Raw genomic sequence first — 22,965 nt, forward strand, 5'->3', positions numbered from 1 at the left:
TTCCCATTGGAAAAGGCTGTGTGATGGCAAAGTAAATTGGTGAAAATGTTCTAAATATAGCATACATTATTTTTTAAAAGGGTTTTTTTAAGTTGCTGACCCTGTCCACATTGCTTAGCTTCCGTGCTGGTAGTCCTCTCTGCTTCTCCAAACTGAGGGTGTGCTGACAACATTATATCTGAACTATCCCCTTAATGGCTCTGGCAACATCAGAGGCTATACGTTTGCAGACACACACAAGACTTTAAGACAAAAATCAACCGGTGTTTAACTGTGACAGTTTAAGATGACCAACACTAAAAAAAAATGTAACAAATTGGAAATCGTGTGGTCAGACACAATGTCACACCTGTGACAACAACTTGGAATAATTTCTTTAGTTGGCTGTCTCGCAGGCTGAAATCTAATTTCCTCTGGATGTGCTTCAAAGCCTTTGCAACGCTAATCCAGCAAACAGCTTTGCTGAGCTGTGTTTGTGTGAATGTGTAATACAAAGTGATAGACACAGAGATGAGGGAGGGTTGTGTGCTCGTTTGTGCGTGCACCATGGACAGATGTGTATGTCTCAAAAGTCCCTTTCTCAAAAGGTCAAGGTATTGAATTAATGACCTGTACCTGTGCCTGCATTTCTCTCTCTGTTTGTGTTTGTGTATGTGTGTGACATGAAGTGGATTTATCTTCAAATGCCAAGCTCCTGGCCCATATTTGATCTTGATCATGACGCGCATACAAACACACATCAATAGACGGAATGCAGTGCTGTGCTGGTATTAATAATGAATAGATTTTGCATTATTAAAAAGCACCTTGATTATTAATGCTGAAGTGTGGATGGAGCACAGCCCTGCAGAGCCCAGGAAGCTCTTCCCCTGGTACAACCAATCATGGCCTTTACCAAGAACTTACATCTACAGCAATCTTCCAGGAATGCTCCCGCTTTTGTGCCGATATTAAAAAGGTTCAGATCAAACAGACGTTTGATTTGCATTGTCCCCCTTGGTTCCTGTGGGAGAAAGAGAGAAAGAAAGACAAGTTAATGGCTAATAATGGAAGCATTAGCTGAACATACGTGTAGGAGTGTGCGGTGGAGACTCAGGTGGATGTAGGGAGGACAAGTCAGCTCCATGTAGAGGGATCCTGGGTGTGGTAGAACTTGTGGCTGACTGTTAGAGGACCACTGTCCTAGTTGTCCAGCTGTGTGTTACCTGCTGGGACAAAAAACAGGGTCGGGGAGGGGGGGGGGGGGGGGGGGGGGGGTCGTAAAAACTGAGACACGATTGCAACGTGCACACTGAGGTCCTGTTTACACCTGGCATTAACATGTGTCTTGGGTGATCATACCACAAGTGCAGCTCTAAGTTTGTTTGTTCTCACCTGACACTACAGTGTGTCTCGAGTGACCAATTCTGATCAATGTCAATTCCCCGCAAATAAGTCATTTCCGTTTGCAAAGAATGCGTTTTTGTTTTTGACTGGTGTAGGACTGCCCTTTGAAAGTGGAATAAGCGAATCTTCAGTCAGAGAGGTCAGAAAGTTTCTTTTCCTTTGTGAGTCAGTATGCATTACAATAATGGTATAAAACAGATAGAAGATTACAAACTAACTGAAATTCACCTTTTCTCCATGAGAGTCTCTCCCTCTCTATCTGTTTTATCGTGTTATGTCTTTACATCATTTTTATAACAAGATGAAAACAACATTAAATATGTAACAAGACAAAAATGACGTAAAAGACATAATGACAGAAACAACATAACAAGATGAAAATGACGTTAAAGACGTAGCAAAACTAAAACAATGTAAAAGACTTAACAAGATGAAAATGGTGTAAAAGAATGTAATGACAAATACATTGTAAAAGACATAACAAACTGAAACAGACAGACAGAGACTCATCCGCAGAGAAAAGATTCAGTTAGCTTTGCACAGAAACCGTACATTTCAGAGTCTGGACTTTTTCATTTTTACTGCAGTAAAAAGGTTGAATCAGCACCTCTACTCTTTTAATCTCTTTTTCACACAAGTATCTGTACTTCTTCTTGAGTAAAGAATGTGTGTACTTCTGTCACCTCTGTCCTCTTGTGATTCAATCACCCAAAACATATGCTAATGCCAGGTGCAAACAGGGAAGGCAATGTGTCTGCTCAAAATCTAATTTGTAATGGCTATGTAGAACATTTGGATCCATGCATGACAAATAAAATACGTTAATCCTACCAATGATGCTAGAATCTGTTCAGCCAGTCAGCACCGAGACTAATTTGCTGCTAATGTCCTCAAAACAGGAGCAGTGACGTAAGACTTAGATCAGCCTGTAAATTTGATCTAAAATTGACCTTTACTTCGACCATCACACCAAATTAGTATAATGTAGGGAGGGATGTCTTACTTTAAATTAATGGTGTGTGACACAAGTAAAAAAAATTGACCTTTTATTTCATTACAACCCCCCCACCCTCCACGCTAGGTCAGGCTTCCTTATTAGTTAGGATGGCTGGATGAGAGAAGCAGGTTTGGTGTCAGTTAGAGAAGGTAAGATCCCATTATGCTGCTGCCATCAGGCCTACCGTGTAGCTGCTGTGCCATGATTTGAAGAACTGTAATTTTGAAGTTTTTTTTTTCTTTTCAAAAGACGACAAGTGATGTGTGAAATATCAGTGAAATTCCACATTCAGAGCAAGGACCAAAGAAATACCACAGACAAAAAAACTGTCAAAATGACACTGATGAAATGAGCATCTTTCATAAGCTCTTGCCCTCGTCTTTTTCACCTATACTCAGACACGCAGACACCGACACATTAAAGATGAGACAAATAGACACTCTTAAATGTCACTTTTGAGTATTCATCTCCGACTCAGTTTAACATTTTGCTGTGATTATGAGCAAAAGCTTTCCCTGACGCTGCTGACACTGGGCTCTGCTGCCACCCATCATCTCTGTGACAAAAGCTGAACTGCGGTGTGTGTGGGGGGGGGCGGCGGGGGGAGTGGGAATGAAAATGAGTGGAGGAGCAGAAGTGTGAGTAATGTGAAAAAGATAGAGAGACAGACGGGGGCATGCGAAGAGCCCATCATGCCAAATTAAGTAGATGCGCAGATGGGGGGGGGTGAAGATCAAGAAACAAGGGCGCGGAAGACTGCTGGACTGTGCTGAGTGTGGCAACGGCAGGATGTGGACGTGGTTGGAGCTTCACAGGAGGGGTGGAGGGCCATGTCCAATAGCTGCTGCTGCTCACATGGCATGCTCTGAGCACTTGCTCCCCTCCGCCTCTCTCCTGCCCCCTCCTTGTCGCTTTTCTCACCCCGCCCATCCATTTCCCCTCAATCAACCCATGCCAGTCTGCAGCACCCCCACACTGAGTCCCTCTTCAATTTCTCTCCGTCACCTTTCTCGTGCCTTCTTCATCTTCTCACCCCTCCCTCCCTCTTTACAGTCCTCCTCCACACTCCATCACCCATTTGAGGTCCCTGCTCGCCCCTGTCCTACCCTGCCCTGCCTCCCTCCATCTTGCCTCTGCTCCCTCCCTGCTTGCTTTTCTTCAGCCCCCTCTTTCTTTTCCTCACTGTTCTGTTCTCAGCTGTGTGCAGCCTTTGTTTGAATTTTTGCCTTCTCACACTGCAGGGCTTTGTCTGTCAGAAGCCTCACAAATTAACATTGCCCCTTCTAGACTTTACAGACTACACACTTCCATTTTCTTATTGGCATTGTGCTGTGTGTTCAGTTAATAATATGTATGAAAATACTGCACAGATATACTGTATGTTTATCCACTGTTGAAGAATAAAGGCCTTTGTGGAATAATAATTTGAGTAGGACTTATCTTCAACACCCTGGCTTTGTCTCTGTCTGTGGTTTAGATGTTATTTGAAATGCCATACAGTTTCTTTGCATTGCGTATACTGACTGAACTCTCTTCCTCATCAGGGCTTTCAAAAAATAATCCTCTCTAACAGGATTACCTTTAAAGAAATAGGCTATAGAATGGTGTCCATATTTTTTCTTAAAAATAATCATCTGTTAAGATCCTGCCCTATATTGGCTGAAGAAAAAATGTCAGTCTAATAATGCATTTAAAAGAGTTAAAGAAATTGAACTTGTTGTGCCACAAGTCTTCTCCAGTTATATTGTATGATAAAGGACCATTCCAGTAGTCTGTATTAGGTTGGAGGACTTTCAAGTGACCAGTAAAAAAGAAAATAACTAGGGATGTGTGCGATTAGTTGACTGTACAATTAAACATCACCATTCTCACTAGTCAGGACCAGAAATGCTGCTCAGGTAAACTATTGATCGATATTTTATTCATGCACAATGCCAGTTAACTGTACCCAGCGCGTATGACCCGATGGTTCACCCAATCTCAGATGTTTTTATCAGCAAAGTCTGACAGATGACAGCTCGTAAAACCAGGCGGTTTGTCAGTGTTTTGATATAGAAAATGCAAAAGAGGTTGAATGGAGGCTGTGTCAGAATAAACTGGTATATAACCACTCGACTGGAGCAACATGTGACCATATACAGAACAGACACGGACGCTAACCTGCAAGCAGAGCAGCTGCTGCTGCTAGCACCGCTAATGTTAGCCACACTTTGTGTCAGGCTAGCAGCTAGCGTCAGCTCCAGGTAAACAATGTCATTTAGCCCCACATCCTGCGATCCTTTTTGGTCTGAAAAGTTGAAGTATCTACAGTAGTGAATTATTGTCACGTGTTGTAGATTAATGTGCAATGTTTATATTGCACTGTGCAAGGTGCCATACATTTCAGAAACTTTTAAAATATGATTTGGTGATTGTAGACTGTAATCAATGGCTTCAAATTACTTGTAACACACACAATATTATTGCAGGCAGTGTTTAACATTATCAATTAATAGGTTTTGCTCAATAACTGCTTTCTGAGGGTTTTTTACTGTTAGACTAGCTGATTAGTCTAAATTAAATTTTGCATGTAATGAGCTGGGAAACTGCCAGGAACATCCATAGAAATAACCAAAGCTGAAATCAGAGCTATCCTGATTTTTAAGAAAAAAAAGTGTATAAAGTGGATATATGCAATGAAGCCAATTTGATGATGCCTCTTTATTAGACTCTCATAAACACCCGACCTTACTTCTGGGGCAAAGTGGCTCACAGTGCTTACAATCTATACCGTTGTGTAAGTAGCAAATATACATGCACCCAGTGGTGCACCCATAGGAGTGTTGGTCTTCATATGAGGTGTGGCCTGGTGCATTGTTGGCATATTGCTGTCTTGAGGCAGTAAACCAATTGTGCCACTGACCAACAAAACCTGAGCTAAAGTCAGTGGTGCAGTATTTTCCTGCTATTTAAAAGTGCATTATTCAGATAGCAAGATGATGCACAGTTAAAACCACAGACTCTGCACCTAATCTGTGGTACATAAAAACTAGCATCTGGATTAATAGTGGATGGGTTGCAGGTAGGTAAAATAAGGTGGAGTCACTCTCCATTAAGAGAGAGACACACATTTATGTATAAGGCACAGCCGCTGTAACTTCATTGATTGTTTACATCAGCAGGATTGATCAGAATCTAATGTGTATTAATGTCTTGTGTTCTTCTACACATCCAAAAGATCTCACACATAGCTGAAGTTCATACAGTGAAACTGTTTGGAGTAAAGCAGCTGTATTTAAATCCTGACTTCCATCAGAGCTGTCTAAAAGAATGTTTGTATAGTTTTTACTTTTGCTGCTTAAATATGAACCATATTTGCTGCAGTGACATTACTGTGACATGGAAGCACTTAAAATGACTGAAAGCAGACTGTCTAATCATTAAATCATCTGTTAATTGATGTGTGAGCGTTTATTTTAGCAATTTACTTTGTTTTAATGTTGGGAGCAACAACTTATGCTGATGTCCCTCATGCATAAATGGACACAGTGTCTCTCTTAATGGGCAGACACCTCACCCTGTTTCACCCACCTCCAATCCATCTGCTATTAATCAGAATATTAATTTTTACTTTCTTTAAATAGCAAGGCACAAGGCACAGACGCACCTGGCTTTTAAAGGGAATTGGAGATGACGTTCTGGTTTAATTAAGTTACACCCAGCTTTCTTTCTCTCTGCATCTTGATCTGCAAAACCAGCGGTATAACTGTTTAAAGTGCTTCATTTTTCTAACTCAGGGACTCTAACCAAATAGTTTATATGTCTCTTAGCCACCAAACACAACTTGCACCAGGCCAGTAATAATACTGACTCTGTACAGTTCTGCTCTGTGCAGCTGGTATATCTTTATAGAAAATTAAGTCACAATGAACTCCTGGTAGGTATATTAAACACACAGTCCAACACATTGTCCCACCTGTCTGTGCTGAAATAACTTTGCAAGCCTGATTCTTTGATCTTCTGTCTTTGATGATCTGCAGCTCCACGTGTTTCACTTATTTAACTTCACTGATTCCCTCAGGTGGAGACTGTTAGTGAAAATACACTGATTACTGCTTCAAAGGCAGGAATGTGTCTATGTATCTTTGTGCATTTGAGTGTATTTGTCTTACATCTGTCTGTGTGTCGGTTCGCCTCCCCAGGTAAAGGAGATCTGATTGGTTCGGACTCCCTGACAAAGGAACAGGTGATCAAGACCAACGCCAACGTGAAGGCCCTGACCTACTGCGATCTGCAGTACATCAGCCTGAAGGGCCTCCGCGAGGTCCTCCGACTCTACCCCGAGTACGCCCAGAAGTTTGTCAGTGAGATACAGCACGACCTCACGTACAATCTGCGAGAGGGCCACGGGGCTGATGTAAGTACACGCAGTAATGTAGATTGTTGAAGGAGAGAGAGTTCTGATTAGGGCTGGGTATCAATACTCAATATCTTTAAGGTATCAGTTGAAATAAACCAATGCCAAGTAGTGTTGAAACTTCTCCAGACAAAGGCACCTTCATTCATTACTTTTGGTGCTTAAATCAAGAAAAGAAATGTATAAAAAAAAACATAAAAAAAACATATTTATATGGTTTTGCTTGTGGCCAATCACTGCAAATGTGCTTCATTGAGAAGAATCTTCAAAAAAAGGTATTGAATGAAGTACTTTTTTGTATTGATATTACTTGGACTGATACTGGTGCTGGTATTGTAATTTTTAAATGATACCCATCCCCAGTTGTGAATGAACTGTTTGTGGCTTTATGTTTTTGTGTTTTCAAGTCCTGTTTCCTCAAATTGCTCTTTTAGGGACAAATGAAGTTATTTAAAGTGAACAGATTAGACTAAACCGTTGTGGTCATGAGGTTTGCTGCTTTTTCTCAAACTTTGTGTCAGAAAGTGAGAATTAGAGGCAAATGAAAAGGTTAAACTAAGCATTTCTGCTTTATTTACACTTTTAATCATCTTTTATCTTTTATACTGGCTGTGTGTGATCATTTCTCTTTGATAAATTCTGGTCCAGTAATCTGTCAGAGAGAGACTGTCTGTAGATGGTTTATGAATAAACATGCCACACTGTATAGAACTACGACAACCATGACAAAAAAGCTAAATGTCTTCCCTTAATCTCTCTGATTCTTACACAATCATTTTCAAATGATTTTTTTTTTTTACTATACCCAATTAGCAAATTTAGTTTGTATTTTTTTTAAGTTTTATGAAAAAGTTTTTACAAGAAACATTTATTTTTAGAATAACATATCATCTTAAGACTGGGTTGGGACCCAAGTCCGTCACTCTTGGTGTCTGCTGGTTGTGTCTAGAAGAGAACCTCAGATTTGTGAGATTTTCATGGCTTCGGTTAAAATGTTCACTCTTGCAAGATCTTGTGGGTCTGAGGTTCCCCTTTAGACACCGTCACTGCTGTTGCAGTGACAGACTAGATAATTGGATTGACAACCATAAATAGTGTCCCTCAGTGACTGATGAAGGTTTCTTTTAGGATGGTGATATTAATGTTGTTAAAATTTTACATACTAGTTAGACCTTTGTTGTGACAATAGCCAGAAATTGATAATGGAGAAGAGAAAAACAGACCACCTCTGCCACATTTAAGTGAAGTACTGTGTAATATATATTAAAAATATATTTGAATTCACATTTTTAATCAGATATTCAAGATTTTCATGAACAGAGCTCTTTCCTGTAAATATTTTTGATCCACTCTGACACATGATGGTCCTCTGTTCACTCAGTGAATCTCTGTAGAGTCTCTGCTCTCAGACAGCAGCTCTCTTCATCAAGTAAAGGTTTGTGTATTTTACATTCTGTTTTTTTCCAAAGTTGCAGTTTGACACGACTGTTGGAGCAGCTGAACTTCACAGGTTCTTCCAGACTTCCTAGATATTGTTGTCAAAAGTAACATTACATAAAAAGTATGTGCAAAATTAGAAACTTGTAAACTTCTTATGGCAGCTTGCATTCATTCGTGCTTATTCTGTAGGGAGATGCCACCGCAGTAATGGCAGCTTATTAACTTCTGGTACTTTCGCCATATTTGTCAATACCTTTCTATCTTGCTGTGGCGGCTGCGACACTCTGCTGTACACAACTCAGTGACACCCCTCCATGTGCAGCCATGAAAGTGTAAATGATATTTTATATGGTGCTAACAGGAAGCCTGAGGAGACGCCAGCTTTAAGAGAGGTCTCATGGATAAAAGGTATGCATGACCTCTCCACCACTACTTTAAAATTCACACAGATCTGTGCACACATCACAACTTGACAAGCAGAACCTTGAAGTGCTTTTTCTTAACTACTGCCATCAAACGCTCAAACGCACAGCCCCTGCCTTCGGCTGGTGCAGCAGCAGCAGAGGGAGCAAAACACAGGGACAAGAATAGCTTAGTGCTGCTGTTTGAAGCTGTCCTGTAGCTAAAAATAGAGTAGGGGGGAAGCACGGGCTGTCCCTGACTGGCTGAGTCCCCCGCAGCTGCTGCTAAGATTGGATCCTACTCGATATAAATAGCCCAGCCAGCCGAGGAGAAGAGAGAGGAGGAGGAGGAGGAGGAGGGAAGGGGGAACTTTGGCTATCTCATTTTCTGTTTTGCTCTTCCTCAAGTCCTCCCTTTCCGCTGCAGTGCCATGTGTATCTCCAAGGCACAGCACACTTACCGCAGAGTGTGAGTGGGATTCAAATGTGCAAATGCGTGCACATATCAGCCCGTGTCTGTAGTGGTACCAGGAGGATGCACAAGCTGCTGCCCGTATCCTAGGTCTGGGATGCAGATGTCCAGCCTGGTTATGTATGCAGAACCCCTGTGATAGCAGCAGCCCAGGAGAGTGTGTTTGCATATGTGTGTAAGAAAAAGACTGCTGGAGAATAAAACAAAAAGCCTGCAGGTGTGTAGCACCTCCTAGCTCAGTAAACAGATATATCAAGAGGCAATATGGAAGGAAAAAATGACGATATGATTGTGTTCATAGCAACAAAACTGAGACAGGAGCAGCATGTAGTGATGGCACATGCAAAAATGAACTGAAGCCATACACTGAATATTAAATATGTTGAAATCCTATTTAATATACAATCAATGGCTGAGGCGAGTTGTTTCCCCTGCCCCCTCCTCTCCAGACTCGGGGAAGCTCGGCCTCACAGCAGGGACAGGAGCATGAGACACATGCAACCTCAAAAACTGACAATAACAAGCAACAATGACTCCTTCACTGTAAGTTAATCAGTTGTTTATAACTGTCAATTATCTATCAATGTAAAGTTAAGCCCACTACCCTGAAAACAAAAGCCCACTGCTCTGAAATAACACACTCTGGAGCAGAGTTCAGTGGATGCCTGTCTCACTGCTGCCAAACTCCATGAACATTTTGTTCAGGTATAGACATCTACTCCTTCTATAAGATTATTAATGATTTCTTACAGCTCATAAACAGACGCTTACTCATTCAGTGAACATTCATTGTTCATTTGTAAAATGGATAAACAAAAACAGTTATTCTGCTCTGGAATAGACATTTCAAACGGGGACACCGCGGCTGTGGTGTTATTAGCGAGTATTTCAACGTAACATGATTCTTTGATCTCTGATGACATATTGTGATGATTTTATGATTTATTTCAGCAAATATATCACTCCTTTAAAATTCCCAGTTTTAAACTGCAGGAAAAAAAAAATGTGAGTGTGTCCAGCAACACGCTCACTTTGAACACTTTCATTTGTGTTCCTCATGACCAGTAGCTGGAGGAAAGAAGCTGCTTTGGTATATGTTGAAGATAAAGGTTTTAATTTGAAAATATGATCAGAAAGTGCAGATAAGGAAAGTTTACTGAATGACACTAAAATACAGTGGAAGAAAACAGCAATTAGCAAACACACGTGCTCTACAAGTGGCTAACAACAACCAATACATCGTGGTACCTAATGACAGAATAGATCACTTGGTAGTGATTCCTAAAACAACATATATGACTGCTGGAGAGAACCAGTGACAGGTGTACCGAACGTCACATGACGTTATTATGTGGTTAACATTATGAAATGGTTGCAGTTTGGTTAGGTTTCTGCACCAAAATTCCTTTGTTAGGTTATGGTTACGTTTCATATGTGACATTGTTTACGAAACATAACTTATATGGGCTATATGGCCTTCTGGGTTCCAGGCGAAAACCACCCAGCATGCACTATTTAATTTGCAGCCTCCCACTGATTGGCCACTTTAAATCTGAAGTGTGGGATAATTAACAAAAAATAGCATCCTTTCATTTTAGGGGATTTTAAATCAGATCCATAATATTCAGGCTGCTTAAAATATGATAATATAAGTTTGTACTGAATGTAAGTATTTGTAATTTGCAACAAGATACTTTATGGGGTTTTTTTCTCCCGGTCTCTGTCTCAGACTGAATTTGTGCTAAGTGCACTTGAAGTGAGGGAGTCATGCTCTAATAAATTGGTGCCCTAAACAACCTACTTAACAGTCACGCAGTTCACAAACCATATTTTTCCAAATGCTCTATTTAGCACCAATCCACCCAGATATTTATAGCAGTTATTCTTAGTACAAGTGTTCTACAGTTTATATGATTCTGTCAAGAGTCACACAGGGTATTTTATAATTCTCTTTACTCACCCAGTGTCCTTCTTTGTTGGAATCCTGTTTGTGGTGCCAAGTTGATAAAGAAAAGCTTGTACTTCTATTCAGATGTCACTTTGATTACAAAAGAATAACCTTGAAGAGCCTCAGTTGATCTTACTTCAATATATGGGTTTAATGCAACACATATCTGTCTTTCCTGAGAAACTCCAGCAGTGTTTTGTGGACTAACAAAATAAATCCGACTATCAGTCGGCATGAGGGAGAGTAGATAATGACCGAATTTACATTTTTGGATGAATTTTCCCTTTAATGATGAAATAGAAACAGTCACTTTTATAGTGTATGTCTACCGTGTGCCATGACTGAGGGACTGTAAAATTTTCCAACAGTTCCCATATCTAGGAAAGGAGGGAAAGTATGAAGTGAAACACTGGGTTTACCAAGCAACGAAAAAGGAGATTTTGTCAGAAAAAGATGAAAAAGCAAAAGATCCAGCATCTAAGTGATGGGGTGTACTTTCAGTGTCCCTGCTCTCTCCTGATTCACAGGCTGCAGACTGACTGTCATGACCCTGGAGGCTTGGGCAAAACGATGCAATGTGCCATAACAACCAGTCGACTGGGTGCACTGAGCTGTGCTGCATAGAGTGTGTGTGTGGGGGGGGGGGGGGGGGGGGTATTACAGCGTGTTTTGTACCCCGTGTTCTCGTGCTGTTCGATTTCTGCGCCACAAACATGACCGGCAGCTGCACAAACTGTACACACACACAACGCTCATACTTCTGCACCAAAAGGAAGAAAAAACACTTTGTTGATTCTTGTCCTTGCAAGCTCACTCACTCACACGCAGCTTACATACATCCACTTACATGCGTCCCTGCACTCTGATGTCTGCATACAGCCTGACTCCATCACACATACATGATGCGACTGCAAACTTCAGCACACCCACACACTCGCACACAGACGAGCACACTGCCGGCACGCGGCATGTGCACACTTATCACGCCTCCGCATCGCAGAGCACTCCTTGGAGCTGGGAGCTAAGATTAGAACAAGAGAGCTAAAAATACATTATGGTAGCATGGGAGGGGGATGAGGGCAGTGGGGGAGGAATATAAAAAAAAAAGAGAGAGAGAGAAAGTATGCTGAGTGAGCAGGGACTGAGGGAGAAGAGAGACTTGATTAAAGGGAGTGGAGGGCGTGAGGCTCGGAGTGGGGGAGAACTGGGGGAGAGGGGGAGCAGAGGGGCGTTGGCCTGTCTGCATGATGAGATATAACATACATTGGTTACTCACTGCACCACTCATTCTATATTCAGGCATGATGATGGCATTATTTTAAAGGCAGTAGAGTAGAGAGGCACGATACACTGCCATCACTAAAGAGCAGATGTAATGAATTTGAGTTGAGTTGGGTTTATTTGTATTCATGCTTTATATTCAAGCTCCACATATATCCATGTACACAACGTGCATACACATTTATGCTCATACCAACACATTTATTACATATACAGCCACAGACTTACAAACCATGCATACGTTAGAATGTCCTAAAACATCAATATAGGACACAAACACGCTCATAAACACACCAAATGAACGCTAAAAGGCACTTATCTATCTTCTTTACATTTCAGTTGTGTAGGCAGGGTTCCTGCTTTTGCTGTTGTGCAGTGATGTATGGGTCCTTTTCCACAAAATTAGCTCTGGTTCTTGAACCAGATCCTTGGAACCCTGGAGCTATCTAGTTACCTTTCAAAGTAGCTGGATTTGCGATATCACACACGAGAATCCATCTTGCCAGGTTCCAAGCTGTCCGTTTGCGTCTGCCTCAGAGGTGATGCAGCCAATCAGCATCCTTATAGGGACTACTGGAAGCTACGGACGTAGTTTTTTGGTTTGAGGTTAGTGTAGATACTGTGATGGCATCAGTTATATCAGAACTGTAGAGTATTTCTTCATTGAAAGAAGAGCAGAGAGCGACACTGAAGGCTTTTGTCGATGAAAAAAATGTTTTTGCTCCTCTTCCAGCCAGCTTCAGTAAGGATGAGTTGATCTGCTAAATAAAATAATAAGAAAATAAATAAATAAGAAAATATTCTAAATAAATAAGGAAATATTCTAAGTAAATAACAAAAAATTGATTTGTCCTGCTTATTGTGTCTTTAATTTTATACAGTTAGGTGAACCCAGGATGCTCAGTTATAAAACCATTACAACATTCTATAACTCATAAAGAAAACTTTATTATACGTCATTATTACACACACAAACACACACACACACACACACACACACACACACACACACACACACTCAAAACCCTCAATTCAAACTTTGAAAATCTCCACTGGTTGCATCTGGCATTGCGGAAGGTGCTTCACCATCTGCATCTACTGAGTGACCTCTTCAAGTTTTATGTTGTTCTGTCAGTGGAAACTTAGAAACAAACAGCTTCCCAGGTTTGTGGGACTGTGGGAGATTTAATGACCTGGCTGTGCTCCAAAACACACAAGTCATGCATATATTTTTTATTCCATATTACACATTATAATTCTGGCAGTGTGACAAATCACACCAAACATCCAGCCTCAGCTCTTATGATAATTTAACAAAAACCTTCTGTGCTCTCGTTGTAGCTTGTGCTGCCGTCTTTTTTGCACAAACAGAGTCCTGTTTTGTTCAGCTAGTCATTTGTGGAAGTTTCAGCATCAACAGTCAAGTCAGCCTGAATTATTCAATTCATAAGCAGGGACAGAGCTGATGGGGAAGAAGGACGAGTGCGACTGCTGGGGGAGTGTGTGTGTGTGCGTGCGTGTGTGTGAGTGCGAGTGTGTGTGTCTGTCTGCTCAGGAGAAAGTGATGAGGAAAAGTCAGATGCAGCAGTCTGTATTAAATGTAGCATGACAAGCCTCTTTTTGCAAACTGGCAAAGATGGAAGCAAAACAATATTCACTCAACATAAAATAAAAAATAATTGTGATTTAACGAGTTACTATTAAACTTCACTTTATGATTTTTCTCTAATTTCATTCCTGAGTTGTGACAGGATCTCATCAAGTCCTCATTAAAAGTTACTTGTAATGTCAGCAACCTAAAAAATAAAACTGATCTCACTGTTGTTGGATTTTAAAGGGATAGTTCATTTTTTTTTAAGTGTAATTGTATAAGGGACAGGGCTCAGCAGCAAAATGTATTTAAAAAATCTATATCAGTTTAGGTGTATGCTATATTTACAATATTCTCAACACCTTACCTTGCCGTCAGACAGGGTTTTTCTGACAGGAAACTACCAGACTCCTTTGGCAAAAACATTTTACCTCACAGAACATTGGAGTTGCTGATGTATCACTGCGTCGATCAGTTAATATGTTTGTGTTATTGTGTGACGTCTGTCTTTTAAGGGGTAGTTGGGATTCAACAAAGTAAAAAAAAATCCAAATGATCCCTTTAAAGGGACTGGAGGAACACACTTCTACATTATAGCTCTTGTTTCAGTCTGCACAGTTTGTCTGCTTGTCAAAATGCACTTCTCTCTCATTTATTTATGGATAAGTAATATTTTATTCTTCACATATGAAGATATATGCAGATTCCAGTACCAGAAAATAAAACATAAATAATAATGTGATAATAATATTAAATATTTCATTTTCAGCAGAAAACATCACCTCATGCACCCAGGAATAAAATCTGTCAGACTTCACCTCTACATCTCAACTCCTCACAACTAAAATGTTCCAAATCTGAAAGAAAATGCACTCAAGAATGTGATCATTAATAAAGGGATATATGGGGTATGTTATGGGGGTATGTTGAACTGAAGCGGTTTGATTTGATTTCTTTTGTTTTTGTGTCATGCACACAAAGTGCCCGACCCTCATTGGCTTACAAGACACCACAAGTACTGCTGCAGTGGTCAAACATTTCACTATATTTTCTTTCATTACAAAAGTACAGCTTATTGTACAGCTCAGTGTTAAACAAAATTGTCTGAACCTCATTCTCAATTTCACTGAACTCAGACAGCAAACAAAGTCTGTCATCCTCTTGAGTGGCATTAAAGCTGCCAGTCTGGTGGGCTGATGGTGATGTTCCTGAATATAACTGTGCACACAGGAATCTTTGTCTTATGTCTAAATTATATTTTGCGAGAGTTCAGCACTATAGCTATTCTTTATGAGACAATAAGCTCACAATGTGTAACAGTAGTTCCCAACCTTTTTCCTTAACAATATCTTCTTCTATCACTGAGTAACCCCCTGACTAGTGGCCCTAGTGGCTGGCTTGGCTCAACCCGGTTTGATGGAGAGGGTTTGCATTTCCATGACAACAGGGCTACCGGCTTGAAAGTTTGTCTTTTAACTGAAGACAAGCTCAAGGAGGCTCAAGTGGCTGTAAAGTGGGGGATAAACTGTTCATATATGTCTTGGGGATAAACATGCTGTTTCCTTAATTTCTTCACAATAAAAGTCTCCTGGTGTTTCACAGTGTAAACGCTTTTCGTATGACGTAGCACAATTAGGAGATGTTCATTCGGCGGAGTTTCATCAGCAGTAACTTCATTCGACTCCGACAAACTGAAAGCAAATATGAAGCAATGAAGTTAAGCAGATACCTGAAAGTACAAACACCAACACAGGAGAGTAACTACATTTCAAAGCAGAGATTCAGTTAGAAGTTACAAAAGTACTGAGAGCTGAACATAAAGAGACTCTCTCTGCTCTCCTGCACATGTGAGCTGAGTATCACAACGCTCGCTTGTTCGAAGGGGAGAAAAGGAGGCTTGTCATTGCTTGGCTGTGCTGGTGAGACGTCACTGCACTCACTTGGAGTGGGGTTGGGCTCACTTTGGCTCCTTTGGTTTGATTCAGTGTGGTCAAAAGCTCCAGTGGAAAAGCCCTATATGTGACATATTTTAGTGATATTTCATAATATATTCAATGCATAACAATACCAGTAAGCTGTACAAGTAACCCCAGTAAACTCAATAACTGTAGAATGTTTGTTTAAAACAAGCTATTTGGATGCATTTTAAGCACATTCCTTCCTGTGAATGTTGCATTTTTTTTTTTTTTTTTTTTTTTAGAATCATTCATAGTTAATTGGCTTTTGTTTTGATAAATTCAGTGTTTTCTTCTCCCTGACACTTGTTCTGTTTTCTGTTTGGTTGTTTTACCTGCTTGCTAATGCACTGCTTGTGTTCAGGTTTCCATTGTACCTTCATCCTGTGTGATGTCTTTTAAGTTGACATCAGAGAAAATAGTCTTAAATTTAAAAATGACAATGTTGTTTTGTTTTCTTCATAGTAATGAATGAAATACCAAGTTATATATACATATACATATATATATATATATATGTGTGTGTATGTGTGTGTGTGTGTGTGTGTGTGACTTCCAGGTTGGGAACCAGTGCCGTATATCAACAGACCCTTTTTACATTTGGCTCCTGAATATTGCAGACCAACCTGTTCTGGAAGATGAATGACAAATTGTTTAATTAAATCAGATCAGATCAGATATATTCACAGACCAAAGCATTTCACACATCATCAAGTATAACCTGAGATCCGCTGGTAGGTCATTCCTGACCATTCCTTTAAAACCTTTCAAATTTCACTATTTTAGACTTGCTTTTTATTGATCTCACTGTTTATTTTTATTAATTTAACTGTTTCATTATATCTTATTAACTGGTCCTATTTTTATAATTGTATGCAAAGTGCTTTGTAATAACTTGATTTGAAAAGCACTATATAAATTCATGTTTTCTTATTCTTATTAATATGTGATGTTTGGTGATTCCCATCAGATATCTCCACTGAAGTAAAGTTATGGATTCTCATAAAAGGTGGAATAACTCTATGATGCACAGTGTTTAATTACACTACATCAAACAGTCACAGTTCACTGGTAGAAAAGATCCAAACCCTTGTGTTTATCTGCCACCCACTGGTACAAGCATGTCACTACATCCAATTTACTAACATTCAGGGTCTGATGCAACTGTAACAAAACACTTTCTAACCTCTCTGTGTCTGTGAGTAACAACAAGCAGAGGTGATAAAATTACACACATTCTTTACTCAAGTAGAATTATAGATACTTGTGTTAAAAAAAAAAAAGTCTGGTAAAAGCAGAAGTACTGATTCAACTATTTTACTCCAGTAGGATGTAGGCTGCTCATATCACTTCAGATTCAAATTTTGATCACTGTGTTTTTGTCTCTCAGGCGGACTGGGAAAGTAACGGCGGCTTGGTGAAGAAGCTGCCATCAATTCGTGAGGACGAGGAGGGCGACGAGGAGCAGAACTCGGTGTCCCGTGCTCCTCGATCCCCGCTGCGTCTCAGTAGGGGGCTCAACTCGCCCCTGCGCTCCCCTCTCCTGCCGCCCAGGCCGTTCCGGGCTCCCTCCGAGCATCCCCGCCCCAACACCCTGCAGATACCTGTGGTTAGCTTCAGCGGGGCGCCGCCTGAACTCAGCCCCAGGTAACACATACACACATGCGCTGAAAAACAAGGAGTAGTATGACCAGTAAACAAAAAGATTAAGACTGGGTTGCAACAAAGAAGAAAGAAAATTAGAAAAAGAAAGAAAGAAGAAAATAAAACAGAGCTCTGTCGCACTGTTAAAAACTAATCTCTGTTTGGTGAATCCAAGTTTATTGATTTAAACCAAAATTAAAAAGTTCAGACTATTAACCTACTAACTATATACTGCTCTGTATTCCTTAACAAAACATTGCATTGTTTGCTTGCTGGCTAAAAAGTTAACAAAACGCTACATTGTTTGCTAGCAAGCTAATTTTTAACAAACGTTACATTGTTTGCTAGCTGGCTTAAAAATTAACAAAATTTCCAATTGTTTGCTAGGTAGTTAAAAAGTTAACAAAACAAACAAACTAAAAACTTAGCAAAATGCTACATTTTTGCCAGCTGGAAAAAACAAAACATTACACCATTTGCTAATTGGCTAAAAAGTTAACAAAATATAGACTGCTTGCAAGCTACTTCAAAAGTTAACAAAATGTTAGACTGTTTGCTAGTTGGCTAAAAAGTTAACAAAATCTTACATTGTTTACTAACTAGTTAAAATGTTACACTGTTACACTTGGCTAGCTAAAAAGTTAAAACATTGCGTTGTTTGCTTGCTGGCAAAAAAATTTAAATGTTACATTGTTTGTTAGCTAAAAAAAACAAAAGTCTTTTCACTGTCCTCTGGCTCTGATGGCTCAAACATGTCAAGGACATGTCCAATAAAGCTGCTGGATGGAGTGTCCATGTGACAGGTTGTTTTCAGGTGTTAGTGATGTATGATGCTGAGACAGCGGAGTGGACACGCCCCCAGTATTTTAGAGCAGAGAAAACTGCTCATTTTTTCATGATTTTGAGACCAAATTTTATATACTTTTTTAAAAATTATTCAGATTTGGCCACGTGGTTAATAACATGTTTCTGTGGTGTGACAAACTCAGAACACACATTTATTGTGGCTTTAAAAAATATTTGCTTAAGTCATTTTTAAAAAGCAGCTGCGTTAAACTTCCTTAAGTATAATTTTAAGCTCAATTTTCAACTCAACTCAACTTTTAAAATTTTGATGCAACAGAATTATATTTAGTCTAGGTTTGGAGTAAAAAACTAAAATGAAATTTAGTTTAATTTAATTTTTCTTAATTTTAATCTAGCTTAAAAGTTTGGTGCGACACAATTTAAAGTAAAACCATCATTTAAGTGGGTTTAAAAATTAACCCTTGTTGGTGCAGCCCAGTCTGAGGAGACCTCACAGCCAGAGGAGCGACTGCACAAACATCACTTGACACTGCAGCATAGGTGTCTGGCTGCCATGGTAACCAGTAGGCTACAGTGCAGGTGGATCACATGGGGCCTGGCTGCTGCTGGAAGGCGAATGGCTTTTCACACTGTAGGCTGATGTGTGTACATGGAAAGTAACCATGTGTGCACAGAGATTAATGACACCCTGTCCACTGCGCAGTGGTGTGTGAACAAAAGCTGCTGATAGAGGCCTTTTTATGTCTGGATAAAAAAAATAGTGTACAGCCAGGACAGATGTACATTCTGTAATTAGTGCTCTCTCTGTCTCCTCTTCTAATTTACATTCCTCTCCCGTGCGCGTTCTCTTACTTTTAATCCCTCTTTTCTGCACAGATTTGTGGACGGCATTGAAACAGAGAGCAACTCCACCTCATCACAGAAGTTTGAGTTCAGTCCCAGCCAGTCACCTGCAGCACCACCCTCCCCATACCCAGGTAACATACACACACACACACACACACACACACACACATATACACACACATATACAGAGTAGGATTTTGTCTCTGTCAGAAGTTTTTTTCTGGAGGATTAATGGTCCTGCATGTTTGTGTTGTGTTCAGGGATCCGGGAGCAGTCAGAGATCAAGCAGAGCGTGTCCAAATTGACTGAGGAGGTGAGTGCTGACTGATGTTGTTGAAACACAGAGGTGGAAGAAGTACGCACAGTCTGTACTCAAGTAGAAGTACACATGCTTGTGTAAAAAAGACTCTGATAAAAGTAGAAGTACTGATTCAACTTCTTTATTCCAGTAGAAATGGAAAAACATGGGCTACATTTTCATCTTGATTCGTCATTATTTTTGTCGTGTTACATTTTTTGCATAGCTTTTGGTGTTGTTGTCTTTCACCTTGTTATGTCTTAGATGTTGTTTTTTGTCTTGTTACATCTTTTTTTCCTTCTTTGTTTTGGTGTGTCTTTTAAATTGCTTTTCATGGCTTCTGTTTCCCCAGAGTTTCAGTTTAATTGACTCCCAGCTCCTCTTCTGTTCTGCTCAGTGGTCACAATCACCTCTCCAGACCTGTGCCTGCTCCAGCCTGTGTGTTCGTCTGTATGTCCTGGTTTTCACTGGCCCGTTTAGCTTCACTGGCAACAAAAATGCAGATGAAAGCATGTGCTGAGACTGTTGGTCCTCTTCAGTGGCTGGTTTGACCCCCGCCTGTGCCCAATTTGCTTCGTTTCATCCTCTCTCTCTCTCTCTCTACCCCCCTTCCTGTCATATTCTCAGCTGTCACTATCAAATAAAAGCAAAAATAAATAAAAAATCTTAAAAAAATGCAGATGAAAGATTTGGACATTAATTAATTGATAATGACTAAATAGTATGTTAGAATGGGATTTGGAACACAGCCCTGAAGGCACAGATGTAAATAATAAAATTGATGGTTGAATGCCAGTTAGCTGAGCATGTTGGCTCATTGTCACACTGTCATGGCCAACTGATAGCACCACCTTGTGGCCATTTATCACCTCACGTTCAGCTCATCGGTGTAACTGTGAGGTACTCAAATAAAATTCCTCTTCTTTCACTGTAGAGACTCATCTATTCCTCTCCTAAATTAGTTTTGTAGAATATTTAGACCTGTCCTATTATTCCATATAATTATATATTATTAATGATTTAGTCATTTAAGTGTGATTTTGAATTGTGAGTGTGTTTTGGCTTCTGAAGGGGAAAAGGGTCAGAAAAAGTTTGAGAACCACTGGACTACAGCAATATGATGCATTTATATGTCAGTGCCTTGGTGGTGAAAAGTTTGACCCACTTGACATTTTGCACAGAAGTCTGCGTCCTTGCACAAAGCACCGGTACACCTGCACATGATTTTAGGTAGTCATAATCATGGCCACCGTCGGCCAAACAGCATCACAGTCACCTGCAGCTGTTGTCACAGGTCCAGCTCCAGATGCAAATTAAATTCAAACACATTTAGAGAGACTGTACTGCAGTATGTTTCCATCACTCTGACTCAGGGGTTCTCAAATGTATTATTCAACTGTCCACATCTGATCTTTATTTTTATTCTGAAATGACTGGAAATAATAAAATAACACTTAAGACAGTCAGGTTAGTCAGAATACATTTGAGCCTTGTGGGAGAAGTGACAGTGTTTGCAGTTATTTGAACCTGAATGATTGAATGTTCTCCAAAGACCCGCCCCACTCTGCCTACCAGGAGGCTACTTGTTGTTGCAATTAATTAACATTTCTAGTATAAAAGAAAGTAGTTCTGCTGGACTCTACTGCAGAGGGAAAGTAGTTCCTACATGAAACTGCTCACAACTGGGTGTGTGGATTATTTTGAGTAACCAGGTCATGATTTTAGGAAAGAGATACTGGTTTGGAATTTTTCAAATGCATTTTTTGGTGCTTTGAGCACCACAAGCAGAGTCCTATTATATTGGAGAGAAGGCAGACATCAATATGACCAATCTCTTCAAAACTCTGCAACTCACACCAGAACTATCTAGATGGATAAATAGCACTACAGGCCAGGGGAAAAATGGTATTTTGGATTTTGGCATGAACTGTCCTTTTAACAATTAATTTCAAAATAGAAAATGGTACTCTTAAAATTGTGATGTGATGGTAAATTTAGTCAACAGAAGAAGTAAATTCGTCAGTGCTGCTATACTGACTGAAAAAAAAAACAGACTTCTCCTGCTCATGGAGCCATGAAACAGTGCCTACATGTACCAGGATGCATTGCAGGCAAGCTTGTGACACCCATGCCTTTGGGGGTGTTATCTCCTAGCCTGTAGATATTACTTTGGTGGCCAAAGCATAGCATTAGATGACAAAAATCTAGCACATCCCCTGGCTACACAGAGTAGAAATCCAAGCTGAAATATGATATTATTGTAAGCGGTAATATTTTTGTTGTGTCTCTCTACCACACAGATGAACAGTCTCTCTAAACAAGTCTCCAAGCTCAGTCAGGAGCTGCAGGAAATGACCCGCTTGCTTAAGCCCCTCCTCCAAACAACATCGCCGCCAATCCTCACGACCATGATGCCAAATTTAACCCCGCCCCCCAGCAGTGCCAGCCAGCTTTCAACAAGCGCCTGTCTCGTGTTGCCGCCCACCACAACATCCTGTCCCCTGCAGAGACCTGACTCCCACTCCCTGTTGGACAGTGGAGACATAGAAGGCGTGGACCTGCCAGGATGCCTTCTCCCAACTCCTCATTCACCGAAAAGGCCTCATTCCTCTTTGTCAGTCCAAGCCCCGCCCAAACCGCCAGTGGGCCACACCCACTCCGACCTCTCTTCACCGGAGGAGGGACTACATGAGTCCCCGGTCCTACAAGCGTCCTCCAGTAATGGGATATTTCAGCCTCCGCCAGCCTCCCACACCCCATCACCTTCTCTCTCCTTCTCTATGTCCCTCTCCTCCTCACCGTCCCTGTCCCCCTGCCAGGGTCCCCACCTGTCCCGACCCAGCAGCTGCACCAGCAGAGGCCTGCTCCCCCCGCCTCCCTCCCAGGACACTCCTCCTCCCCCGTCCTCCCACTGCTCTGCTCCCCCATCGCTCGCATCCTCCCCTGGTGGACTCCTCCGGCTGAGGCCTTCCCCGTCCGTCCCTCTTGCATCCCCCACACCCGTCTCCCTCCATCCCTCCACCCAGTCCCTGCCCTTGTGTCTGGACTTTGTCAATGCGAGGAGGGGACAGGGAGACAGCCAGACTCCACCTTGGCACAAGACCCAGCTGCGCCACAGGGAGGCGAGGCCCGTCGCCTGTCCCCAGGAGCTGGAGATGCAGGAGTGGGGACGACAGGTGGAGGAGGGGAAGACCTCCACAGAGCACATCAGCTTCATCGATGAAGAGGAGCCAGCATTATGAACGGGTTCAACTGAGAATGAAAGAGGTGACACAATGAGGTATGAAGGGACAGGAGACAGACTGCTGCTCCATTTCACACAAGGAGGCAGAAACATGCTGAAAAGACAGACAGGTAACCAGAAACACACCTGGGAGGCCGAGGCACAACGCCAGCTGTCAGCAAATCAGTGTGAAGGAGTTCATTTCTCCAACCACAGAACTACAACAGCACAAATTGTCTTACAGTATCAACACTCGAGTAGCATCAGTTGACCCTGCAGC

At 41.0% G+C, this 22,965-nt stretch overlaps 1 protein-coding gene across 1 annotated transcript in view; it reads left to right on the plus strand.

Annotated features, from left to right (window-relative positions):
- Nucleotides 1-22,736, plus strand: part of kcnh3 (potassium voltage-gated channel, subfamily H (eag-related), member 3) — a 241,798-nt gene extending 219,062 nt beyond the window's left edge. The window contains exons 11-15 of the mRNA XM_084724378.1: nt 6,565-6,779; nt 17,258-17,514; nt 19,195-19,295; nt 19,425-19,477; nt 21,763-22,736. Of these exons, the coding sequence (XP_084580504.1) occupies nt 6,565-6,779; nt 17,258-17,514; nt 19,195-19,295; nt 19,425-19,477; nt 21,763-22,704 (1,568 nt within the window). The 3' untranslated portion in view covers nt 22,705-22,736. The remainder of the gene's footprint in view (nt 1-6,564; nt 6,780-17,257; nt 17,515-19,194; nt 19,296-19,424; nt 19,478-21,762) is intronic.
- The last annotated feature ends 229 nt before the right edge of the window (nt 22,737-22,965 follow it).

This window comes from Lutjanus erythropterus, chromosome 8, assembly GCF_056507025.1.
Source record: "Lutjanus erythropterus isolate fLutEry1 chromosome 8, fLutEry1.hap2, whole genome shotgun sequence".
Taxonomy (NCBI): Eukaryota; Metazoa; Chordata; class Actinopteri; order Lutjaniformes; family Lutjanidae; genus Lutjanus; species Lutjanus erythropterus.